This window comes from Scyliorhinus torazame, chromosome 6 (genome assembly GCF_047496885.1).
Source record: "Scyliorhinus torazame isolate Kashiwa2021f chromosome 6, sScyTor2.1, whole genome shotgun sequence".
Taxonomy (NCBI): Eukaryota; Metazoa; Chordata; class Chondrichthyes; order Carcharhiniformes; family Scyliorhinidae; genus Scyliorhinus; species Scyliorhinus torazame.
The window spans coordinates 225516658-225541493 of record NC_092712.1 but is presented as its reverse complement, the minus strand read 5'-3'; the positions used below and the strand labels follow the sequence as shown (position 1 = coordinate 225541493).

The 24836-nt window shown below is 51.1% G+C and overlaps 1 protein-coding gene across 3 annotated transcripts in view; it reads left to right on the top strand.

Moving 5' to 3' along the window:
* LOC140425321 (adenylate cyclase type 2-like) overlaps positions 1-24836 on the top strand; it is a 1061108-nt gene that overhangs the window by 473508 nt on the left and 562764 nt on the right. For all 3 annotated transcript variants that reach the window (XM_072509476.1, XM_072509475.1, XM_072509478.1), the window contains exon 3: positions 15019-15216. In XM_072509476.1, coding sequence (XP_072365577.1) covers positions 15019-15216 — 198 coding nt within the window. The remainder of the gene's footprint in view (positions 1-15018; positions 15217-24836) is intronic.

Below are 24836 nucleotides of genomic sequence, written 5' to 3'. Positions count from 1 at the left end.
GGTGTTTTGGGTGGGCTTTCAGTTCTCCATCTTAGATTGTATGAGCAACATCCCTAATAAAACCTCTCATCATGTTTGAAAGAATCCAGAGTGTGGGCACCTCCATACCTTTTCTCTTTGTGACTAACCAGAGGTATAACAAATGAGAAAACTGGCGATGAGGATTGAGGCAAGGAAACAAGTTGCTGAAGAAAATCGTCAACAAAAACAGTGGAGACGGCGATGAGAGCAGAGGAACATTCTCTGGACCGGACTCTCACATGTACACTTGTCAGGTGAAGCAAAGCTGCTGATCCTGAAGGCTTTAGAAAACAAAAGTAACAGAACACAACATGAGTAAGAAGAACAGCAGTTCGAAAACTTGCTTGCCATTGAAGTGAGTAGAGTCTGGGGCTGCAGGGACCACTCGTGAGGCAAAGCTAAACGGGCTGCTGCAAACGGGGAATCAGAAGTCTTCTGACTCAATATAGGTCACTAAACAGGAAAAAGACAAACCACAGTAAAACAAAAAGAAAAAAATCAAAGTTGCATTGTGGATAAGGGGATCAGTTGTGTCATACATCCAAAAAGAATTGGAAGGGTGGACGTGAGTTGATATGTAGACCCTGGGAGCCGGTATCCAGAGTGGCGGAAATATGGGCACCATGGATACTTTTGGTGAAGACTTAGAATTCATATGAGGAAAGATTTAAATTATATCTCATAGCGAATCAACACCAGAGAATCTTTCTTATAATAAATTCAGAGTACCCAATTATTTTCCAATTAAGGGGCAATTTGGCCAATCCACCTACCCTGCACATCTTTGGGTTGTGCGGGCGAAACCCACGCAAACACGGGGAGAATGTACAAACTCGTCACGGACAGTGGCCCAGAGCCGGGATCGAACCTGAGACCTCGGCGCTGTGAGGCAGCAGGGCTAACCACTGCACCACTGTGCTGCCCTGCCGGAGAATCTAAAGGTTGCAACATTTCTTAGTTCAGTAGGGAGTAAAACTTCTGTGCTGCTACAAAATTTAGTTCATCCAGCAAAACTGGATGATAAGTCCCATATAGAGCGAATGAAAATTTCAGAACGGCATCTCTCACCTCAACCATTGTTAATTGCAGAAAGGTTTTGGTTCCACTGCTGTAGCCAGGAACAAGGTGAAATCATTTTACAATTCAAATCAACTTTAAGAAGGTGAGCAAAATTCTGCGAGTTTGGTGTAACACTTGATGATACTCATTGTGATAGGCTGGTTTGTGAACTCAGCAGTGAAACTATTCAGAGAAAGCTGCTTACTGTAAGCGATTTAACTCTGAAAGCTGCTGATGAAATTGCCACATCCATGGAGCTAGCAACAAAAGAAGCTTCACAGATAGGGGCTGGAGTGAAGATCCACAAAATGGTTACCACAAGGTACAATGCTGCAAGAAGATAACCATGTCATCGATAGACACAGGTTGGGCACACAGTGGAGGGATACTGGAGTAGAGAAAATAAGTGTACCAACTGTGACAAAAAGGGCCATATTGTCAAGGCATGTTGGACTCAGAAAATTCTCCAACATCGAGGAAATCCAAGGGAAAAAAAACACATCCAGGAAGACTAGCCATGTCTATAAATTAGTAGGCAAATTTCAAGACCACTCAAAAGACAATGTACCCAAGCAACTTCAGGAGCTGAAATTAAGCTTCCTGTCAATGTGGCACAATCAACAATGTTTTTGGGCATATCCAAAACACGAGCATTACAAAATCAAAATGGGAGCGGATCCAGGCACAGCTGTATTGTTAATACCTGAGAAAAATTCCAATCAAAAGTTGAAGTATCTGCCTTTAAAACCGTCAAACATGATCCAAAAGATGTACATAGAAGAGATTGTAACATTAAAACAATACATTGTGGTGAAAGTAGAAGCAAATGGACAGATGCGGATTGCCTCTTCACATTGCCCGTGGAAACTTTCCTGCTTTATTTGATAGAATTATAGTCGGCAAAGATTAAATTCAACTGGGGAGCAGTAAATCAACTAGTGGATTCAAAGTGCAACTTGCAACAACCTCTGGTGAAGTATGAGAAGGCATTCAAAGATTCATTAGACTCAATAACTGGAGTTGAAGTGCAGCTAAAAATCAAGTCAAAAGGTACATCAAAATGTCTCAATGCTAGAACCTTACCATGTGCCATTAGGCCAAAGGTCAAAGAAGAACTAGGAAGGCTAGTCCAAACAGGAGTCATTGAATCAGTTGCTAAAAGCGATTGGGCAACACTAATAGTTCCTGTATTCAAATGTGATGGCTCAGTGAGAATACATGGATATTTTAAAACAACTTATATCCCACTATTATGTTCAGATCACCATGCATCGCAGCTGATTGAAGCTGATTGAAGGGCAGGACGGTAGCATTGTGGATAGCACAATTGCTTCACAGCTCCAGGGTCCCAGGTTCGATTCCGGCTTGGGTCACTGTCTGTGCGGAGTCTGCACATCCTCCCCGTGTGTGTGTGGGTTTCCTCCGGGTGCTCCGGTTTCCTCCCACAGTCCAAAGATGTGCAGGTTAGGTGGATTGGCCATGATAAATTGTCCTTAGTGTCCAAAATTGCCCTTAGTGTTGGGTGGGGTTACTGGGTTATGGGGATAGGGTGGAGGTGTTGACCTTGGGTGGGGTGCTCTTTCCAAGAGCCGGTGCAGACTCGACGGGCCGAATGGCCTCCTTCTGCACTGTAAATTCTATGAAACATCTATCTATGAAACTTGTTTTCTGGACTGTCTGAGGGGCAGAAATTCAGTAAAATTGATCTTTGATAGGCATGTTTACAAATGAATGTGGCTGCAAAAATCACAACCACTACTCACCATCGTGATGCACAGGGAGGTCATGCCTAACTGATAATCGTACTCAGTTCAGTTCAAAGGAGTTTGAGGACTACCTGAAGAGAAATGGTATTTCCCACATCAAGTCAACTACATATTTTGTTCAATCATTGAAGCATCCCATCAAGGCATCAAAGAACCAGGATACATCGGTAAGAAAAGTGAGAAAATTCTTAATGGCTTACCGGAACATCGCACACGCAACAACACAGAGTTCACCAACAATGCTGCTATTCAGGAAGAAACAATGAACACAGTTTAATATGTTGATTCCTTCTGATACTTCAGCGATTGTCAATGACAATAACAAGCACAGATTGCGAGGAGGGAACAAAACTCTAAAAAACAAGTAATCAATCAAAGAGAGCGAGTGCTAGCCAGGAGCTACACCATCAATGAGAAATGTGTGCTTGCTACGATCCTTGCAAAGGCACGCTCAATATCATATAACATGCAGACAGATGATGAAAGGGTCATACTGATCAGCTACTAGCTTCACAAAGTGAAATTACCGAAACTACTCGAGAACTACTTCCCTTGGAAGATCTGGAGAATGATACTTCGGAACAGAAACCAAATACAGAGACAAATTCAGATTATGTTTCTAAGACCTTTCCAATACCCATAGAGACGGACACTGGAGTAACGTCCCAGGAAGTATCACTTACTGAAGGAAAAGAGGACACTTCAAAGGCCTCGAGTAGCAAGGTTCCAGAATGTCGAATACAACCCAAAAGGAATAGACATCCACCTGAAAGACTGCCTTATTAAGTTGTATATAAGTATTGAGATAATGAATAAGTTGTATAACTGTCAAGTCGTTGCTATCATACTAAAGAATTAAATGGGAGATGTGTTATAGATTAGAGAATACATCCCTGTGAATGAAGTGCCACCTGATCTGTAGCGGAGTGTTTTGCATGGGTTTGTAGTTCTCCATCCTAGATTGTATGAGCAACACCTCTTAATAAAACCTCTATCGTGTTTGAAAAAATCCAGAATGAGGGCATCTGTATACCTTTTCTTGTGCAGCTAACTCAGAGATATAACAACTGCCACTCTTTATATTCTGAGCAATCATCTAACCTGCCACTTATCTTTGTGCAGTTATATGCTTTTTCCTTAAGCTTGATGCTTTTCCTAACTTCTAAAGGAAGGTGGGTCCTCCCTGTAGAATCTTTCTTTTTATTAGGAACATACTTATTCTGAGTGTTCTGAAGTATCCCCATAAATGTCTACCATTGCTCCTCTATCCTTTAGCCTAGTACCCAATTCACTTCAGTTAGCTCAGCTTTCATGTTCACATAGCTCCCTTTATTTAAGTTTAAAATACTAGTTTTAGTATTCTATGAACTCCTCATCAAAGCTATTACTGCCAATCTGATTTTTCCAGTTTATATGTAGATTGTGGTCACCCATGATTATTGCTGCCTCTTTTATCATAGATTTATAAGATTAGGAACAGAATTAGGCAATTTGGCCCCTCGAGTCTGATCCGATCTATGCTTATTTCATTCTGGCTTTAGCTCCCTACCATTCCTCATCTCCATCCAAACTAATTCTACATCCTGATCTCTCTAACTACTACACAAATGCCAGCTTGATCAACAGTGCTACCTCTCCACCTTTACCTAGCTTGCTATTCTTTTTGAATGTCATGTACCCCATTATATTCAGGACCCAATCCTTGTCACCCTGCACTGGCTATCAGATCATACTTAAATGTGCACTATCAAGTTGTTTACATTATTATGAATGCTTCATGCATTCAGATATAAATCCTTTAGTTTTGGCATTTTGTTATCTTTGTGACATCTAGAATTGATTGTTGCTGCATTCTTAGGTTTTTTTCCTCCTGTCCATTCCTGCAATTCTCTGGCGCTCATTTCCCAGATTTATATGTTTTACCTGATCCCTACTCTTTGATATACCAAGGTCGGGATTCTCCGTTTGCCGACGCCAAAGTCGCGAAACACGATCAGGCGGAGAATAGGTTTCGATGGTGAAAGTGCGGCAGGCACCGATTTGACGGCAAATCATGATTCTCCGTCATCTCGACAGTGGCGTCAATGCGTACCGGAATGCACGTACAGTAAACACCGTTTGCATATCACTAGCAGGCCTGACCCGGTATTCTCCGGGGCCTCCGCTATTCTCCGCCTCCGAAGGACTGATGTTCCCGATGGCGCAATTCACTTGTGCTTTTAAAAATTGTGAAACCGGCATGGTGGCTAATGAAGGAGAAAGAGAGGAGGTAGGACACAGAGAGGAGCAACTGTGGGCTGCTGGGCCAGACTCTACAAGGGCCGGGGGAGTGGGGGGGGGGGTGCGTGCACGGGGGGACAGGCTGAGTGGCTGGGGTGACCCCCACGGGACTGGGGCGATACCCAGACATGGACCGTCGTTACTGCGACCATGATGCTGCGCACTGACCACCTATCTTGGTCCCTGGTTCTGCAGTGACACCGACCGTATGGCCGGCCCCACTCTTGCACCCCCTCTCTCCGCTACAACTCCCCTGACACCGCCCCCCCCCCCCCCCACCACAGCATCCCACCACCGTCCGCCAGCCACCAGCAGCCCACCCAGGGAAATAGCCACAGTAGCCCCTACGGGGGCCCCGGTTCATACCATTGGTGAGGGCAGTGGAAGCCAATGGTACCCCTGGCATCAGGGACAGGCACCAGCACCAGAGGTTCCCACGATGCCGGCTCCGACAGGGCGGCCAGGTGTGCGGGGATGGGGTAGGGGGGACATGCGGGGGCAGAGCCCGCAGTGCCAACTGGCGCTACCATGTCTCCCGATGGACCTGGTTGGGCATGAGGGTTTGCATCATGCTAACATGCCAGCCTTTTACCTCTGCAGACAATGGATATTAGAATTCAGCCTCCTGCTAGTCGCCGCTGCCCTTGGGGATGCCCTGTGTCTATACAAGCAGACACTGCTCGAGGAGGAGGATGAAGCTGCAGCAGCGGAGCATGCCGCAGAGGGACAGGTGGCAATCGCCCAGGTTAGAGAGCCAGCCGGTCAACAGGCCGAGGAGGAGGAGCTGCAAAGGAGACGCTTCATGAGGCCTCATGTGTACTGGTCTGTCATTCAAGGACCTGCCAGACTGGACATACCGAAGTCTCCGGCTGAGCAGAGAGACAGTACGACATATCTGCCAGATCATGGCACACCTGGCACTGTGGGACTATGGGGCAGGACACCCACTCCCAGTGGCCCTCAAAGTTAACGTTCGCCCTGAACGTTTACATGACGGGGTCCTTCCAGGTGCCGAGTGGGGCCCTGTCCGAGATCTCACAGATCTCGGTGCATAGGTGCAGCCGCTCCTTCATGGAGGCCCTATATGCCCAGGTGGCTCAATACATCCAGGTGGACCGAGCCCACCAGGATGCCCGGAAAGCAGAGTTCGCCGCAATCGCCGGGATGCACCGGGTCCAAGGGGTGACCGACAGGGTGTATGTCGCCTTATGAGCACCTGAAGATGATAGGTCACTCGACACCAACTGAAAGGGGTTCCACTTGATGAACGTGCAGCTGATAAGTGACCAACAGCTGCGCATCATAAACATCTGCGCCTGATACCGGGGCAGTGTGCACGACACCTTCATCCTGACACACTTGACAGTTCCTGACATGTTCAAGACGCCTTCACGGGTGGGGGGGGGGTTTGGCTCGTGGGCAACGGGTTATCCACTGCAGTCGTGGCTGGTAATGCCTATCCGGAGGACACAGACCTACACGGAGATCCACTACAACGAAGCCCATGCAACGGCCAGGAGAGTGATCGAGTGGTGCTTAGGCCTCCTGAAGATGTGGTTCAGGTGCCTGGACCGCTCTGGAGGGGCCCTCCAGGTATGATGCTGAGAGGGACGCCCGCGACTGCTGTGTCCTCCACAACATCACGCAGCAGAGGGGCTGGTTTTGCACAGTGGGCTAAACAGCTGGTTTGTAATGCAGAACAAGGCCAGCAGCGCGGGTTCAATTCCCGTACCGGCCTCCCCGAACAGGCGGCGGAATGTGGCGACTAGGGGCTTTTCACAGTAACTTCATTGAAGCCTACTTGTGACAATAAAAGATTATTATTATGTGCTGGAGGAGGAGGAGGAACGGCAGCCCTCGTCTGACAAGGAGGATGCGGGGTAGGGCCAAGATGGGCTGCACATGGGGCCCAGGCATGCATGGGAAGCCGCATGACGGGTGCCAGGGCCAATGCGCACGGGAAGCTCTGATCGCCTCCAGGTTCACCGACTAGGGAGAGGGGTGCGGGGGGGGGATGAGAGTGATGGGGGATGGGAGGGCTGGCCAGGGGCATTGTGGGTCTTAGGTTTGCAGTAACAGCGGGTCTGGTCCGTGGGATGGAGGATGATGACAACCCGCTCTGTGATGAGCCCTGGTGCTGCACATCGTTTGACTATGTATGACTCCTGCCACAGTAGCACTTCCCACCGTCCACCTGGGAGATCCCTGCATGCGAGCTGGCCATGCCATCAGACTGTCCCATCGAATCCCTGGGGTGGCGGTGGTGGGGATGGCCGGGGAAGGGGGAGGTGGATGTGGAACCCAAGCCACCCACAGGGTACGCCCAATCCCCCCCCCCCACCCCGCCCCCCCAAACATCCGCTCATTCCACTGCCCCCCCGACCAGTCCGAACCAGTCCACCTCTCACACCCATCTGACAGAGCACCGAGAAAGAACAAGGAACAAAGAACGATACAGCACAGGAACAGGCCCTTCGGCCCTCCACGCCTGAGCCGATCACATGTCCTAACTAAACCAACTGCCTGTATCCTTCTATACCTCTGTTCATGTGCCTATCCAGATAAGTCTTAAAGGTCTCTAATGTATCTGCCTCAATGACATTACTTGTCAGTGCATTCCAGGCCACCACCACCCTCTGTGTAAAAAACTTTCCCCACACATCACCACTGAACCTTTCCCCCCTCACCTTGAACTTGTGCCTCACATTGCCCCAAAGGTTGGAACAGTGACAACAGGTGTTTAATGTGAACGAATATATACAGATTTGTGCCCTAGTCCCTATAACTAAACTATGCCCTGCACCCGTGCCAACTTAACTAGTATCTAACTTCCTGGCCTTACGGGCCCTAACGCTACGTCGATGTGGTTCCCCAGACGGTACAGCAGGAGTGGAGGCGGGCTGCTGTGATTCCTGCCTTGCGACCTCGGTCCACATTGGCGAGCATCTTCTGGCACAACCAGGCCTGGATGGGCCTTCCTGCTGCTAGGGTGCCCCAGCTGGCATGGTGCCACCCCTATCTGCCTGCAGCCCACCAAATGCATCAGGGACAGGAGGGGGTAGTCCGATGTGCTGCGGTGTTCCAGCATCTCCCCTGTGGGAGTCACCAGCACGGGCCCCAGCACCTCCTCCTCCCTCGGGCTGCCCGATGGCCGCTGAACTACTCCATGGTTAGGGTGTGTGAAGGGAGCTATCCCTTGAGGCTCCCTCTGCCACCTGGCGTTGCCAGTCCTGCTGGCCCGCCCTGGTCTCAGCCAGGGTCTGCACGCTCATGGCCATGGAGCACAGGGAATGGACCATCTCCGTCTGGGACTGCACCACATCATGCTGTGAATGTGCCACCACCTTCTGGGTGTATGTCACATCAACCAGTGACTGCGCCATCTCCCTCTGAGACTGGGCACCTCCGTCTGTGTCTGCGCCACGTCGGCCAGGCCTTGGGCAATGCCGCCAATGTTCCCGGCCATGGCCTGCTGTGACTGGGCCACGCTCAGGAGCATCGCTGCAATTTCCAGGTGGTCCTGGCACATGGTCCCCTGAGAGGCGGCAACCCTGTCCTGGGCCTTGGCCAGCGCCCGCACAGAATGCCCCAGGCATGTTGAGCCATAGCCAAAACCGGCGCCCCCAATGCCTCCACCGCGGACGTCACCCATGCAGTGTTGGCCTGGGTGGCACGCATAGTCGGCACCACCTCCTGCTCCTGCACGCAGTTGGACTCCTCCAACTACAGGTGCTGGATGCTCGCCTACAAATCATCATGTAGTCCCTGGCTCTGCGACTGCACCTGTACCATAGATGGGACTGTTTGTTCCAAAAGCTCGAAGCCCATCTCGATGGCAGTAAGTTCCTCAGGTTGGCCTGTCCTCCTACCGTCCGCCCTCTTGGGTGTTCCTACCTCCACCTGCTGTACCGGATCAGCAGCATGGTGCGCACCAGATAGTGCCCCAGGAGCCTCTTCACTAACATGCCAACCGAGGTGATAGTCTCTGGGATGGTGGAGAGTGTTGGAGAGAGCTGTAATGGAAAATGACTGTCATCCTTTGTCTCCTGAGTCTCGGGCGGAGGGCTGGTGTCCGGTGGTGTTGGGGTGAGGGTGCTGTGGGGGTGAGGGTGGTGTTGGGGGGGGGTTGACACATGTGTCATGGGAAACCATAACTAAGCAGGGTCTCACTGCCTTTCACATGGCCGGCCTCCACCTCACAGCCTCCCTTTCCTCCGAGCTGCCGACCACCTTCAGGGCCCTCTGCTCAGCCATGGTAAGGGGCCGCAGTTTTGCCGGTCCCCTCCTGTCTTTTCCCGTTCCTGGCCTTCTCCGGGGGAGGGGGGTGCACAGAGAACGACAGCATTACACAGTCCGACCCATGCAGGGATGGGGCAGCTGGTGGCCTCAGTGGCCAGGGCACCTGGCCATGGCGGCCGGTATGTGTGCCAGCATGTGGTGCAGGGTGGGGGTTTGGCCGCCCTCTGGGTGGGGTAGGGATACGGGTGTGTGAGACGTGGGTTAGTGCCAGGAGCACAGTGCTGCCTTCTCACCCTGGCCGCCCTGAAGAGGTTGTGCAGTTTCTTCCGGCAATGCTGGCCGTTCCGGACAGTGTTGCTGGTGGTGCTGTCCGCCTCTGCCACCTGCGCCCAGGCACAACGAACGGCGACGGCTGGCAGCCTCCTTCCTGGCCTGGGGTACAGGGTCAAGCGTCGGTGAAATGGGGTGCCGCTCTCCTTGCTGCTATGTTGTTGGCTGGGGTGGTCTGTGTGGGGAGTGCAGTGTGTATACGTGACTGCAGCTTGTCAGTCTCCTGAGTGTCAATCGCAGAACCGGCGAATCCGGCACCGGTTCTCATTAGAATCGATTGTGTTCCACATGGCGCCAAGGCTAGCCCCTTAACAGTAGCAGAATCGGTCCAGGTGTGCCGTCAGTTTTGCTGTTGTGAAAGTCCACGAATTCAGCATCAGCATCAACGCTGAGTCTCAGAAACGGAGAATCCCGCCGCACATCTTTCCACATTTGATCCATTGCCCCCACTACTTACTATCAAACTCTCTTTGCTGCACTAGTTATGTGGTTCACAAGAACACAAATCCTAGCACGGTTGAGGTGTAAACTGTCCCAATGGTACAGCCCCCACTTTCTCCAATGTTGATGCCAGTGCCCCACAAACCGGAACCGATTTCTCCCACACCAGTCTTTGAGCCACACATACACCTAATTATAGATACACTATGCCAATGGGCACGTGGATCAGGTAATAATCCAGAGATTATAACCTTTGAGGTTCTACTTTTTAATTTTGTGCCTAGTTCCTCATACTCTCTCGGCAGAACCTCTTTCTTGGTTCTATCTATGTCATTGAAACTTACATGGACCATGACAATTGGATCCTGCACCTTCCACTGCAAGTTCCTCTCCAGCCCTGGGCAGATGTCCTGAACACTGGCACTGGGCAGGGGACATAGTTGGCTGGACTCTCAGTCTTTGCCGCAGAGAACAGTGCCAATACCTTTCACTGTACTGTTGCCTGCTATAACTACATTCCTTTATGCTCCCCCCCCCCCCACTTGAATGGCTTCTTGTATCACAGTGCCATAATCAATTTGTTCTCCTACCCTGCAAACCCTGCTCTCATCTGAACAAGTTAGGAGAACTTCAAGCCTATTGAGCAATTGAAGAAGCTGACACTCCTGCTCTCTGGGTCATCTTATCTGTCTCACTTGCAGTCATAACCTCCTGTCCCTGACCACTGACCAAATCAGAAGACCTTAACCTAACTGGTATGACTGCCTCCTGGTACAAAGTGCATCCAGGTAACTTTCCCCATCCCTGATGTATTGCAGAGTCTGCTGCTCAGTCTCCAGCTCAACGTCTCTGAGGCAAAGTTCCTCCAGCCGAAAGCTCATACTGTGCACGTGCTTGCATTGGATCACAGTGGTATCCAGGAGCTCTCACATGCTGCAGCCTTGATACATTGCCAGTCCCATCCAGCTCCTCATACTCTCTATGCAGAACCTCTTTCCTTCTCCTTGTCAGAACCTGCAGGAGACACAAGAAGAGATTGTGGGAACAAGTCTTTGAGAACAGAAGCCTCTGCAGTGCTGAGGGTCCTCCTTGAAGCTACGTCTTTGACATGCCGGCAGATGGCCATGGGTGCACTCCACCACTTTATCTACAATCAGCAGTATCTTTTCGCCCTCTCCACCAGCTATTCCCATCTCTCTTCCCATCTATTCCTGATTACTCCTGGGAGGTGGGGTGAGCGGGGAGTGGGCACCCTCACGATCTCCATAGCTCCCTCTCCCAAGGCCGTCACTATGCAGCAATGCACTCCTCCTCCAATCAGAGCCCTCTCCCTGGCATTGTGTTCTCTCTTCTCCTGCACCGATAAAAGAGAGATCAGGCACCTCTGCTTTTCCTGGCCAACGCCAAAAGCTCTTTCACATAATATGCTTATTAGTGCTGGCCAGTGCTCAACAGCACTATGACTCTGAGCCTTTCTAAAGGATCTGTAATTGCTCTGGGCACAGATTACATCCATGTTATAGAGTCACGTGGACCCTCAGCTATGAAGCTAGAGCGTCTGCTAAAGGTTGAATAGGCAGAGACCTGTCATCAAGGTCTGGCATTGCACTCATCATGCCAGAGTGAATATGGCCAGAGAACCTTTTCACTGCACCCAGCTCCTCCTGACCACACTGCTGCTCCTGATGGTCTCAGCAACCTGCAGCTATTTCAGCTTTCATAGAATCATAGAGTTTACAGTGCAGACCCATCGAGTCTGCAAAGGCCTTTGGAAAGAGCACCCTACTTAAACCAACACCTCCACCCTATCTCTGTAACCCAGCAACCGCACCTAATCTTTGGACACTAAGGGGCAATTTAGCATGGCCAATCCACCTATGCTGCACTTCTTTCGACTGTGGTCGGAAACTGGAGCACCGGGGGGTGAAACCCACACAGACACGGGGAGAATGTGCAAACATCACACAGTCACCCGAGGTAGGAATTGAACGCGGGACCCTGGAGCTGTGAGGCAGCACTGCTAACCACTGTGCCACCGTGCCACCATTTGGCTGAGTAACTATCTCCTGCCACCCATGGAAAGATGATCTCCCTCCTCTCACTCACTGTCTCTAGAAGGACCTTTATGCCAGAATTATGAGAAGCGAGGAGCAGCCCTTCCCTGGGAGCCAGCCCTTCCCCAGGCACCAGCCCTTCCCCGGGCACCAGCCCTTCCCCAGGCACCAGCCCTTCCCCGGGCGCCAGCCCTTCCCTGGGTGCCAGCACTTCCCCGGGTGCCAACCCTTCCCCGGGTGCCAGTCCTTCCCCGGGTGCCAGCCCTTCCCCGGGTGCCAGTCCTTCCCCAGGTGCCAGCCCTTCCCCAGGCACCAGCCCTTCCCCTTCCCCTGACGCCAGTCCTTCCCTGGGCACCAGACCTTCCCCAGGTGCCAGCCCTTCCCCAGGCACAAGCCCTTCCCCAGGTGCCAGCCCTTCCCCGGGACCAGCCTTTTCCCGGGCACCAGCCCTTCCCCCGGCGCCAGCCCTTCCCCTTCCCCTGACGCTAGTCCCTCCCTGGGCACCAGACCTTCCCTGGGTGCCAGCTCTTCCCCGGGTGCCAGCTCTTCCCCGGGTGCCAGCTCTTCCCTGGGTGCCAGCTCTTCCCTGGAAGCCAGCTCTACCCTGGGTACTAGTCCTTCCCAGGGCACCAACCCTTCCCCGGGCACCAGCCATTCCCCGGGCACCAGCCCTTCGCGGGTGCTAGCCCTTCCTCTTCCCGAGACGCCAGCCCTTCCCCAGATGCCAGCCCTTCCCTGGGCACCAGCCCTTCCCTGGGCACTCATCCTTCCCTGGGAGCCAGCCCTTCCCTGGGAGCCAGCCCTTCCCTGGGAGCCAGCTGTTCCCTGGGAGCCAGCCCTTCCCTGGGAGCCAGCCCTTCCCTGGGAGCCAGCTGTTCCCTGGGAGCCAGCCCTTCCCTGGGAGCCAGCCCTTCCCTGGGAGCCAACCCTTCCCTGGGAGCCAGCCCTTCCCTGGGAGCCAGCCCTTCCCCGGACACTAGTCCTTCCCCGGGCACCAGCCCTTCCCCTTCCCCTGATGCCTGTCCTTCCCCAGGTGCCAGCTCTTCCCCGGGCACCAGCCCTTCCCCGGGCACCAGCCCTTCCCTGTGTGCTAGCCCTGAGCTTCTCTACCCAGCTGACTGGTGCAGCCATTTTCTCCAGAAAATGGCAAACACAAAAATGGCTCCCATGATATGTTTAAATGGGACCCACACATTTCCTAATCCTGCCTCCGTTACCATACCCAGGGGGGCTTAATGGGCTGCCCTACCTGCCTCCATCCATTAGCAGCCTGACTTTTTGAAAACTGTGGGCTCTGACTGCTTCACCTGCTGGGGCAGTGTGGGAGCTTGGAAACAGTCTCGATGTCGGTTTCCCAACCCTGTCATAATATCCACGCATGTATATAATGAAGTGCAGACAGGCAGTGATTGACACACAGGATGACCAGTAAGCACACAGAACAGTGCAGCCAATCACCAGACAGGCCACCTCCACTATAAAGCCAGAGGGCACTAGGTTTCCTGCTCTCTCGGGACCCAGCCACTGAGACAGTCAGAGTCCACGAGCTAGCAAGCACAAACACCATGCGGTAGCTAGTAAGTCTGGTCAGGCTAGTACAAGGTCTCCAGTCAGTTCAGTTTAGTGTCGACCCACAGTTAAATATGTATGTTAGTTCTATCGTTCAATAAAACCGTGTTGGATCTTCTACAGTGTTAGAGGTCTGTTTCTCGCATCGCTGCATCAAGTGCAGTCCACACCGAACCGACCTGCCTAACACATCAAACCCCAAGAGGAAAACCCTGTCCTTGGTGTCTTAATGAAAATAGGTAAGGCATTGGTAAAGATCTGTGCAAGGACACAAAACAAACCCTTTGACAAAGGGTCATCTGGTCTCGAAACATTAGCTCTTTTCTCTCCCTACAGATGCTGCCAGACCTGCTGAGATTTTCCAGCATTTTCTCTTTGGTAAACAAAATAAATATGCTTGCCGTAAGGCTGTGAATTGTGACAACCACGGCAAACAGAAAATGTAGGAGTGTAGGTGTTTAAGATCCAGGGGAAGCATTTTCAAACGTTTTCCTTTCTCTTTGAAAAGAACAGGCATGCAGCATTCAGCTTGAAGTAGAATGTGTTTTATTGCCCTCTTGTTTGTCCTTGTCAATGAAGGGAGCACAGGTAGGTATCATTTAATACGGGTAGAAAACACCTATTGTAAAGGTTGTGGACTGTGAGCCCTGATTTGTTTTGAAGCTAATAAGTTTACACTGCTGCCAGGAAATTGAAGGGTTGCTGAAACCTCAGTGAGCCAATATTGTGTAATTGAAAGCGTTCATTAGAAAAATAATGCAAGGAAATTCAGTACTTAGAGTTCTCTCAGAAATTAGTAACAACCCCTCTCCCCCTAACATTTAATTAGTTACTCTGAATTGCAGCATATTAAATGTAAATTTTAATTGTACTTGTAGTAGGCCACTAATGTCTGTTTCACAGCATTGCAATAAGTGCAGAAAATGCTGGAAACACTCAACGTGTCTACAGAGAGAAAACCTTTTGATCAATTAACTTTCATTCGAACCAAAGATTATTTTTTGTTATGCACAGGTTTGTAATGCATTACAATAAATAAACATAATTAATTGAATAACCAGACTTAATTAGACAGTGTCAATTTAGTCTACTGTTTGAAATGGCGAATGATGGGTCAGTATTGCAAACTTCTGAAACTGACAAAAAAAACCTGCTTGATCAGATGTTTCTGACATATAATTGAGGTAATTTATGAATAACTAAGCCTGGAGATACTGTGGCAATGTGCTTAGCCAGCTTTTCATTTCTTTCCCCCCCAGGATATTGAAGATCATGTGGCTTTCCTAATAACTGTTTCAACAGCCTTGGCTATATTCCTCACAATTTTTGTCCTGGTCTGCGTGGAGTCTGTTTTCAGAAAGCTACTGCACGTGTTTTCCCTGGTAGTTTGGGCATGTCTGGTTGCTATGGGTTACCTCTTCATGTGCTTTGGTGGAATCATTTCTCCTTGGGATCAGGTAAGAATTCGACAAAGAAATAAGATGCAACTGTCAGTGAGCAAATCATGCTCAAATAAAATATTTTATCATTCAGTTTTGTTTTAGAAATATTAGTAACTGTACAAACTGACCTGAGTAAGCTATGACTAAACAAAAAAATATTTGAAGGGTTTGATTGATTTTATTGAATGAGGGTTCCTGATTAGACAAGTAACAATTTTGGGAATAATGAATTGTCGTGAAATTTGAATCGTTGGTTTGTGAGATTGCTGGCTTTCAATTATTATCCTTGCTTCCTAGCTTCTGTTCATGATTGCTGGCTGTTCCTGGTTGTATTTTTATCCATACAAAAATATGGTGACCTACTCTTAACCATCTGCCAAAGGAACTCCCAAACCAACTCCAAGTAAGCATAAGAATAGACTGCGATAGTTTTATTCCCTTCCATAGGGATGTTTTCTTGCCATCTTCATTCTATGCTGGGAATGAGATGGGAATGCAGCAAAATAGGGATTTGAATCAGGATTTCCCACCACTCCATGATAAAATACATTGGTGCTGAAAAAGGCTGCACCATCTTACAAAACCCTTGTGCTTTATGAAAGATGTGGATGGATCTGTGTCATTCCAACCACAGAGAATATTAGTTATACTTTTACCATTGTTGTTGGGAGAACATTCCATCCCAGAGAGTTTGCATATTGTGGAGAAGGCCAATGAATACATTTCACTTTAAAAAAATATGAGGCGATTTACCAGTCAACACTTGGGGCCAGCTTTTTGCTATGAGTTGGGGAATTTGTTTTGCAGGGCGCCGTTGGACCCAATCTTCATTCCAGAAGGCGTGAGAAGTATATAGTTGAGCCTATTGACCCCAGAAACAGATATTAGGTGGCCATGGAGTGGGCAAGTGCTGAGGCAGGTTAGTTAGAAGACCTGTCAATGTTCCCACAAGCCTTACACCCAGATGTTTTAGAAGATGTTAGACCCTCTAGCCCTCACTCCTCACACTTCCTCCACCCCAATATACATCACAAGGCCCTCCATGTCAACTCACACCCCCACCCACACCCTTGTCCCCTCAGATACACCGCTATGGCTGCCCCATGTCAATTGATGTCTCCACCTACCCCAATAACCCCTATTCCTTCCATGGAGCTTCCATGTCACCTCATGGCTCCCACCCACCCTCCATGCTCCCTCATATTCCCCTTGGTCCCTCTATTCCAAGTGATCCCTCCACCCTCCCCTATGCTCCCCATTCCATCCCTGGGCGCTTGATGCTTCTTCATGGCCTCTACCCAGTGCCATGCTCCTCGAACTCCCATGTCACCAACATAGCCACTCATCCAATATCCACCATGAAAAGGAGTCATGTGCAGATGAAAACATGAACTTAATAGATCTGTAATTCGTACACATTTGAAAAACTGTGAAAGGATTGCCATTCATGAAACCCAGTCAATGTTTTTAAACTCTCACCAAGTCGTTAATCCTATTAAAAAAACGTACATTCAAACTCCACATCAACGGCAGCTAATCCTATAATAGCCTCTTTAAACTGTCAACTATGAACTCTCAATTTCCGCTGAGATAATTGTAGCTTTTGAAACTCAGGCAAGCATTCTCAATACAAAATAATACTCCTTGGGAAATGTCAACAAATAACTATTGAAACTGCACAAACATATGGTAATGTTTCTTTTCTAACCTACACCAGATGGCCTGTCAATTAAAGGAGTCTAACAGACAATGTTTTTTTTAACTCTCATTGACAGCCTTATACTGTTTTTTCTACATTCTAAAAGAGTGGGGATTTAGAAAATCTTCAGATCATGACATTTAAACAGACTGTATCTGCTCTTTAAGACAATTTATATCTATTCCATCCACTCAAGGCTCAAATACTACAGGTTTTGGCCCTTGGAACAGCTGAAATGGGTGCATTGAAACTCAGCACTAGGTTCAATGGATCTTGCTGAGTTCAGGTTTCCTGCCCATGTGAATTTAACCCCACCCTCTTCCCCTCGCCAGACAAAATCGGATCTGTTGCAAACAGGTGGCACTTCCACATTTGCATTCTGTTCACCATTTTTAATAGTCAACAGAGCTGGGAAGACTGCAAAAATGCAGCCCTTGGTTTCAATTCAAATCTGGGGCGTCATTCTCCGACCCCCCGCCGGGTCGGAGAATGGCCGTTGGCCGCCGTGAATCCCGCCCCCGCCGAAGTCTCCGCTCACAGAGATTGGGCGGGGGCGGGAATCCGGCCGTGCCGGTTGGCGGGACCCCCCGCTGGATTCTCCGGCCCGGATGGGCCGAAGTCCCGCCCAGGAATTGCCTGTCCCGCCGACGTAAATCAAACCTGGTATTTACCAGCGGGACCAGGCGGCGTGGGCGGGCTCCGGGGTCCTGGGGGGGGGGCGCGGGGCGTTCTGACCCCGGGGGGTGCCCCCACGGTGGCCTGGCCCGCGATCGGGGCCCACCGATCCACGGGCGGGCCTGTGCCGTGGGGGCACTCTTTCCCTTCCGCCTCCGCTACGGCCTCCACCATGGCGGAGGCGGAAGAGACTCTCCCCACTGCGCATGCGCGGGAAACTGACAGCGGCCGCTGACGCTCCCGCGCATGTGCTGGGAAACTGACAGCGGCCGCTGACGCTCCCGCGCATGCGCCGCATTTCCGCGCCAGCTGGCAGGGCAACAAACGCCATTTCCGCCAGCTGGCGGGGCGGAAATCCTTCCGCACCTTTGGGCCGGCGCGATGCCCGTCTGATTGGCGCCGGCTTTGGCGCCAGTCGGCGGGCATCCCGCCGTTGGGGGAGAATTTCGCCCCTGTTGTCAAAACATTTCAATTTTAGAATCTGTCCCCTCAACGTACATATTAAAACTGCTTTAATAAGTAAACACTTTCTGTCCATTAATGATTTATTAAATAGTAGGAAATTGAGTCTGCGGAACTGATGGAGACGTTAGGGAGGGGCTGGGACATTCAGAGGGAGATGTCAGTGACACTCCAGCAGATCCATAGCCGCTTAGAGGAGTCCCAGAGGCTACGGGCACAGGAGATGTTGCCGGCAATGCGTGACATTGAGGCCAACACTGCCAGGGTGGTGATTGCAGGGTGGAGAGCCTGGTGCACGATGTTGGCACCATTAATGAAGGTGTCAAAGGCGTTGCACAGTCGGTTACGGCCATGGCTGAGGGTCTCGAAAGAATGCCTGCCTCGCCGGGGTATATGACCCAGTACCCGGCTGATCTTGATGAGGTTCTGCGGGACATGCCCTGCTTTCACATGGGACTGGCCGAGGCGCTGGTGAGCATGTCCCTCTCACTGAGGAGCATCGTAGAGGGTGTCAACGTGATGGTGCAGACCATGGGGGAACCACCAGGGTTGGCTGAGCCAGGTGATGCAGTGGCAGCTGGGTCTCAAACCACCTGCTCCCCCATCCCAAGGTGAACTCCAGGGCTCTATGGGCACTGAGCGGGAGGAGGGGGCACTGGGTGGCATCCCAGACTCGACCCGTGGAGTGGAGATGGTGGCCATCAGCTCCCCCGTGTTCCATGCCTCTGATGAGTCTGCATCTCGCAACGAGCACATGGGACAAGGCGGACGGCTGTGTGTGTGCTATCGACAAGTGCCCGGGGACCTCCAGCCCCCAGAGGACGCCTGCCATGGGCTTCGAAGGCCAAGGGATGTGGTAAGCAGTTGGCTACCTCCACCTCTGATGTGCATCCTTGGGACACACCTAGGCGTAGTGACAGAGCTAGGAAGGCAAGTCACATTGAGGATCACAGAAGGTGCCGGGGTAGGGGGGAGGGAGTGGGGGGTGGGGGGGGGGAGGGGCGGGGGGGGTGGTAGGTAGGGGGTGAGGGGGGGGGGTGCGCCATCATGAAAGTGGGGAATTGTATTACACATTAAACACCATTGTACACAATCAGTATGATGACTAATGTCACTTTCCTCCCCATTGAGCGCCAATCTCCAAACCCTTGGCCCATCTCTCCAGGCATCTTCCCCTCCCTGGGCACACCACATGCAGGTGATGGGTGTGAGCGAGCTCTCAGCAGACAGGCAGGGGCAGACTATGGCATATGTTAAGGAGCATCGACGCTCAGCTCTCTGCGGGTTCTTATCATCCCGCTGCGCTCAACAGTGACCCGCTGATGGTGCCGACACTGTCCCAGAACCCTGGGGTGCTGTGATACAGACCCTGGGAAGGTGGGAAATGGCAATGGGGGGTGACAGACCAGGCCACATTCTAAGTGAATCGGGTGAGTATGAGGGCCTCCCTGGCCCGCCGGGCTTGCCGGTACCTCACCGCTACCACCTGTCCTGCAGCCTCTGGCTGGCCCTCAGATTCCTCCCCGGCCTTGTCCTCCAGTGCTTGCTGGTCCTGAGCCATCTCATCGTCCTCCTCCTCCTCAGAGGTGGCCACATGTTCCTCATCACCAACCTCCAGCACATTGCCCCACTGCTATGCGAGGTTCTGGAGCACACAGCAGGCCACAACAAAGCGTGCAACCTTCCGGGCAGCGTACTGGAGTGCACAACCGGAGTGGTCGAGGCATTGGAACCACATCTTGAGGAGTCTGATGCACCACTAATGACAGCCCGGGTGGCCACATAAGTCTAGTTGTACCGGGTCCCCGCTTCGGTCACCGACCTCCGTGCTGGCCTCATTGGCCAGGACCTCAGCAGATACCCCTTCTCACCCAAGAGCCAGCCGCCCATCCTGGGTTGCTCTTCGAAGAGGCCGCGGATGACTGACTGCCCCAGGATGTAGCTGTCAGGTACACTCACCGGAAAGTATGCGCACATGTGCATTATTTTCATATGGTGGCCGCACACGAGCTGAATGTTCAGGGAGTGGAGCCCTTTCTGTTAACATAGGGCACTCCCAGATGGCCCGGTGAGCGCAGGGCCACATGCGTGGCATCTATGACCCCCTGGACCTGGGGCATCCCGGCGACGGCGGAGAAACCTGCTGCCCGGGGACCTTATTGGGCTTGGTCCATGTCAAAGATGATGCAGTTTTCCACCCGGGCATACAGGGCACCCGTGACCTGTTGGAAGCAGCTGTGTGCTGTGGCCTGCGAGAAACCACACAGGGTACCTGCTGGAATGACCCCAACGCGAAAAGGTTGAGGGCTGCGGTGACCTTGATGGCCACCAGGAGCAGATGTCCTCCACCTCCAGTGGTACCAAGACTGCGAGCACATGGCACAGGTGCCGCACCATCTCCTTGTTGAGGCAGAGCCTCCTGCGGCACGTACTATCTGTCATCTGTTCGAATGACAGGCGATGCCTGTACAACCTGGCTGTTGCGGGTGCCCCTTTGGGTCCTCCCTGGCCTGATGGACGTTGGGGACCTCAGGGTGTTGGCGGGGGGGGGGGGGGGGGGGGGGATCTGGCACAGGTACCGCCACCTCAAGCATCTGCTGATGCTGCTGATGCTCCCTTCTCCGGCGTCTGGCCGCCCGACCTAGCAGCAGCACCACTAGGGCAAATTCTGCATCCAATATCCCTGCCATTGCGTTCAATATGTGTAAGGAATTGGGAGAGAGTGATAGACTGACAAACAGCGGTGGCTCCTACCCAGGGACCCTCCATTCCCCCCCCCCCCCCCTCCCCACCCAGTAAACCTGGACCCCCCTCACTGAACCCCAGACCTTGTACCCAGACACTCGCTCGTAACGTCACCTGGACTGGGTGATGGTCCCCTCCCCGTGGCACTCACCCATCCTCCGACCATGGACATGTCGCTGCAGCTGTGTCCCATCCTTGGGTGTTCGGGTGTTTGCGGCTACGTGTGTTGTGTTGCCTCCCGCAGTGTTCAGGCTCAGTGTCCAGGCATCAGGGTGTGACTGGGATGCTAGACAATGACTCCCACGTGTTACATGGCCCGCCATCCACAGGAATCCACTTGGGTTGTGTGAAGTGCTCACTTAAACATGATTGCCAATGGTTATGGATGGTCGGTGGGGCAGGCGGGCAGGGACAAGGGATGCCCCCAAAATGGGGAAACACGATCCAAGAGTTGGCACGATGGTGCCGTGAGCGGTTGCTCCCCCCCTGCCTTCCCAAGGCGGTCTACCCCTGCGGAGAGCTCCCCACACACAGCCGAGGGTCACCCATCCCCAGCCGAGGGTCCCTAGCCCACTGCCCAGTACTCAGATGGCATGCCCGGCGCCCCCTCGATAGCTACTCACCTCCTCGGCTCCCCACAGAAGCACTTCCACCAGGTTCACCTTTTTAAAAAGGAGTACTAATCGGCCCCAGCGTGACCACGTGATGGGGAGACCGATGAATGACGGAAGGCCGTAGGATAAGGGGTGGCTCCCGTTACTTGTATGGAAATGGGGCTTAAGTGATGATCATTGGTTTCTTGCCATGATACGGCCAGATCCCTAAGACATCAGGCCAGTTGCATCGCAAACTGTTTGGCACCTGGCACAGTTCCCATTTTCTGCCTCTCCCACTATTCTTTGTTTTATAGGTATTCTTTGTTTTAGAGGTTTATAAAATGATCAGGGGAATAAATAGAGTAGACAGTCAGAGACTTTTTCCCCGGGTGGAACAAACCATTACAAGGGGACATAAATTTAAGGTGAATGGTGGAAGATATAGGGGGGATGTCAGAGGTAGGTTCTTTACCCAGAGAATAGTGAGGGCATGGAATACACTGCCTGTGGAAGTAGTTGAGTCGGAAACATTAGGGACCTTCAAGCAGCTATTGGATAGGTACATGGATCACGGTAAAATGATATAGTGTAGATTAATTTGTTCTTAAGAGCAGCGCGGTAGCATTGTGGATAGCACAATTGCTTCACAGCTCCAGGGTCCCAGGTTCGATTCCGGCTTGGATCACTGTCTGTGCGGAGTCTGCACATCCTCCCTGTGTGTGCGTGGGTTTCCTCTGGGTGCTCCGGTTTCCTCCCACAGTCCAAAGATGTGCAGGTTAGGTGGATTGGCCATGATAAATTTCCCTTGGTGCCCAAAATTGCCCTTAGTGTTGGGTGGGGTTACTGGGTTATGGGGATGGGGTGGAGGTGTTGACCTTGGGTGGGGTGCTCTTTCCAAGAGCCGGTGTGGAATCGATGGGCCGAATGGCCTCCTTCTGCGCTGTAAATTCTATGATAATCTATGATTAATCTAGGACAAAGGTTCGGGCACAACATCGTGGGCCGAAGGGCCTGTTCTGTGCTGTATTTTTCTATGTTCTATTTGTTCATGGGACGTGGGTGTCGCAGGCTGTGCCAGCATTTATTGCCCATCCCTAATTGCCCTTTGAGGGGCAGTTAAGAGTCAACAGCATTGCTGTGGGTCTGGAGTCACATGTAGGCCAGACCAGGTAAGGATGGCAGATTTCCTTCCCAAAAGGACATTAATGAATCAGATGGCTTTTTGCGACAATAGTTTCATGGTCATCATTAGACTTTTAATTCCAGATATTTTATTGAGATTAAATTCCATAACTTTCCATGGTGGGATTCGAACCTGGGCCCCCAGATCATTATCCTGGGTTTCTGGATTATTAATCCAGCGACAATACCACTATGCCACCACCGCCCCATTCACCGGACTTGTTTGAGCGAGAGCATAACGAGGCCAGAGAATCTCATCCTAAATGACACTTCTGGTTCAAAACGCAGTGTGAATCGCATCAGCTGTTCTGGCTCGAATCTGATTACGATTTTGCCGCACTTATGTGATTTATTTTTTGGAATGGGGTATATTTGGCACCGGCACTGAAAGGGAAAGGACCTCGCCACACTGGAACGTCCGACTCCTCAGAGATTGGGGCTCCGTTTTTAAAGGGTTTCATAGTTAAGTGACAGGACCCCTTCCTCCCCACAATGGATAACATGACCCCCCCCCCCCCCCCCCACAGACAAGGGGAACACCCCCAACCCATGATCACAGAAGGGCACCTCCCCCAACCTCTAAATGTTTGGGTCACACCCGCACACCATGAAGTACGAGGGTGACCCACCCACCCCCCATCTTCGCAGGCATCATTCCCCCTCTCCCCGCTGCGTGGTCATCACATTTGGTCTCCGCCGGCGATTTGGAACATTGGACGTACCTGGGAGATTTGAAGCCAAGCTGACTTTGCATATTTGCATCCATTTAAATGAACGGTAACCTTGCTGGGTGTGAACCTGATTAAATCTGCTGGGAGGACCTAGAAAAATCGTGAACTTGTGCGACACAAACCCCATTTCAGGGCTCCCCTGTATTTTCCCGACATAACGGGATTTGCGTTGCGTTCAACGTGGCTGGAAAATTGCCCTCTTTAACTTCAGTTGGTTGAATGTATTGGGTTGCGTGTGTGTATGTGGGCGGAGGATGTCAGTGCTCAGGAGCACTGAAAAAAATATGCAAATTTTATACATGGAATTTAGTATGAGAGTTTTTATAGGCATGGAAAATAATATGAATTTACATACTGCATCACAAAGGGTTGTGAGGATATTATCTAGACAATTCCGTGCAGTGTTGAAGGATTTCTGCTTTGTGCCATGTTTTGGATGAAGTGTTAAACTGAAGTGGGATCTTGAGGTGTGAAAATTGGACACCAAACAATAATGACTACATCTGAAAAGTGACTGTAGCTGCAAAACATGTTGAGATAGCATGAGGATATGAAAGGCACCAGATTCATGCAAATTTTGTTCTGAACTGTCTTTCATGTGCAGTTATTTTGAATTAAATTTTACATGTGCGTACCTAAGTTGAAGACATCACTATGCTGTGTTTTAGGACTATTTTTCTCTTTTCTTCTTATGAGCGAATATTATCTTTAAATTAAACCAACACGACCAAGCCTGTGAGGCAGCTCGAGTGACACGGCCCACAATGTGGTGCAAAATAACAGCCCCCTCTACAATCTCAGAGAAATGTAAAAACAATAGATTAGGGGTTTTGACTTCTCCAATAATAATGGGACAGGCAGTGTGTGAAAGGCTTAGTGGGGTGGAATTCTTAAAGTGCATCCAGGAGAGGCTTTTGAACCAGCACATAGAAAGTCCAACAAGAGAGGAGGCAGTACTTAACCTAGTTTTCAGGAATGAACCTCGGCAGGTGGTGGACGTGTCAGTGGGGAGCATTTTGGTGACAGTGACCATAACTCAGTAAGATTTAGGGTAGTTTTGGAAAAGAACAAAGATGGACCGGAAATAAAAGTTTTGAATTGGGGGAAGGCCAATTCTAATAGGATAAGACAGGACCTGGTCAAAGTGGACTTGCAGGAAAATCTACGTCAGAGCAGTGGGAGTCATTCAAAATGGAAACAGAGCGAGTACAAAGCCATCATGGTCCTGTGAAGGTAAAGGATGGGACCAAAAACTCCAAAGAACCCTGAAGGTTAAGGGAAATACAGGGCTGTATTTTGTGCCTCACAAAGCCGGAAACGCGAATTGTGGTCAGGCAAGAATCAGGCGTGTAGCCAAAATTGAGGTCAACGACCGGCGTTGATTGGGCACCATGCTCTGGCCCCTCCCAGGTGGCGAAAACAAGGTTTGCATCCTACGCCAGTGGGAGCATGCAAAACTGGCATTTACATGTACTTAACAGGTTGCATCCAGTATGCGCTGCCCTTCCGCGATTCTCTGATCCTCTCCAGTGGGGGTTTGGGGCA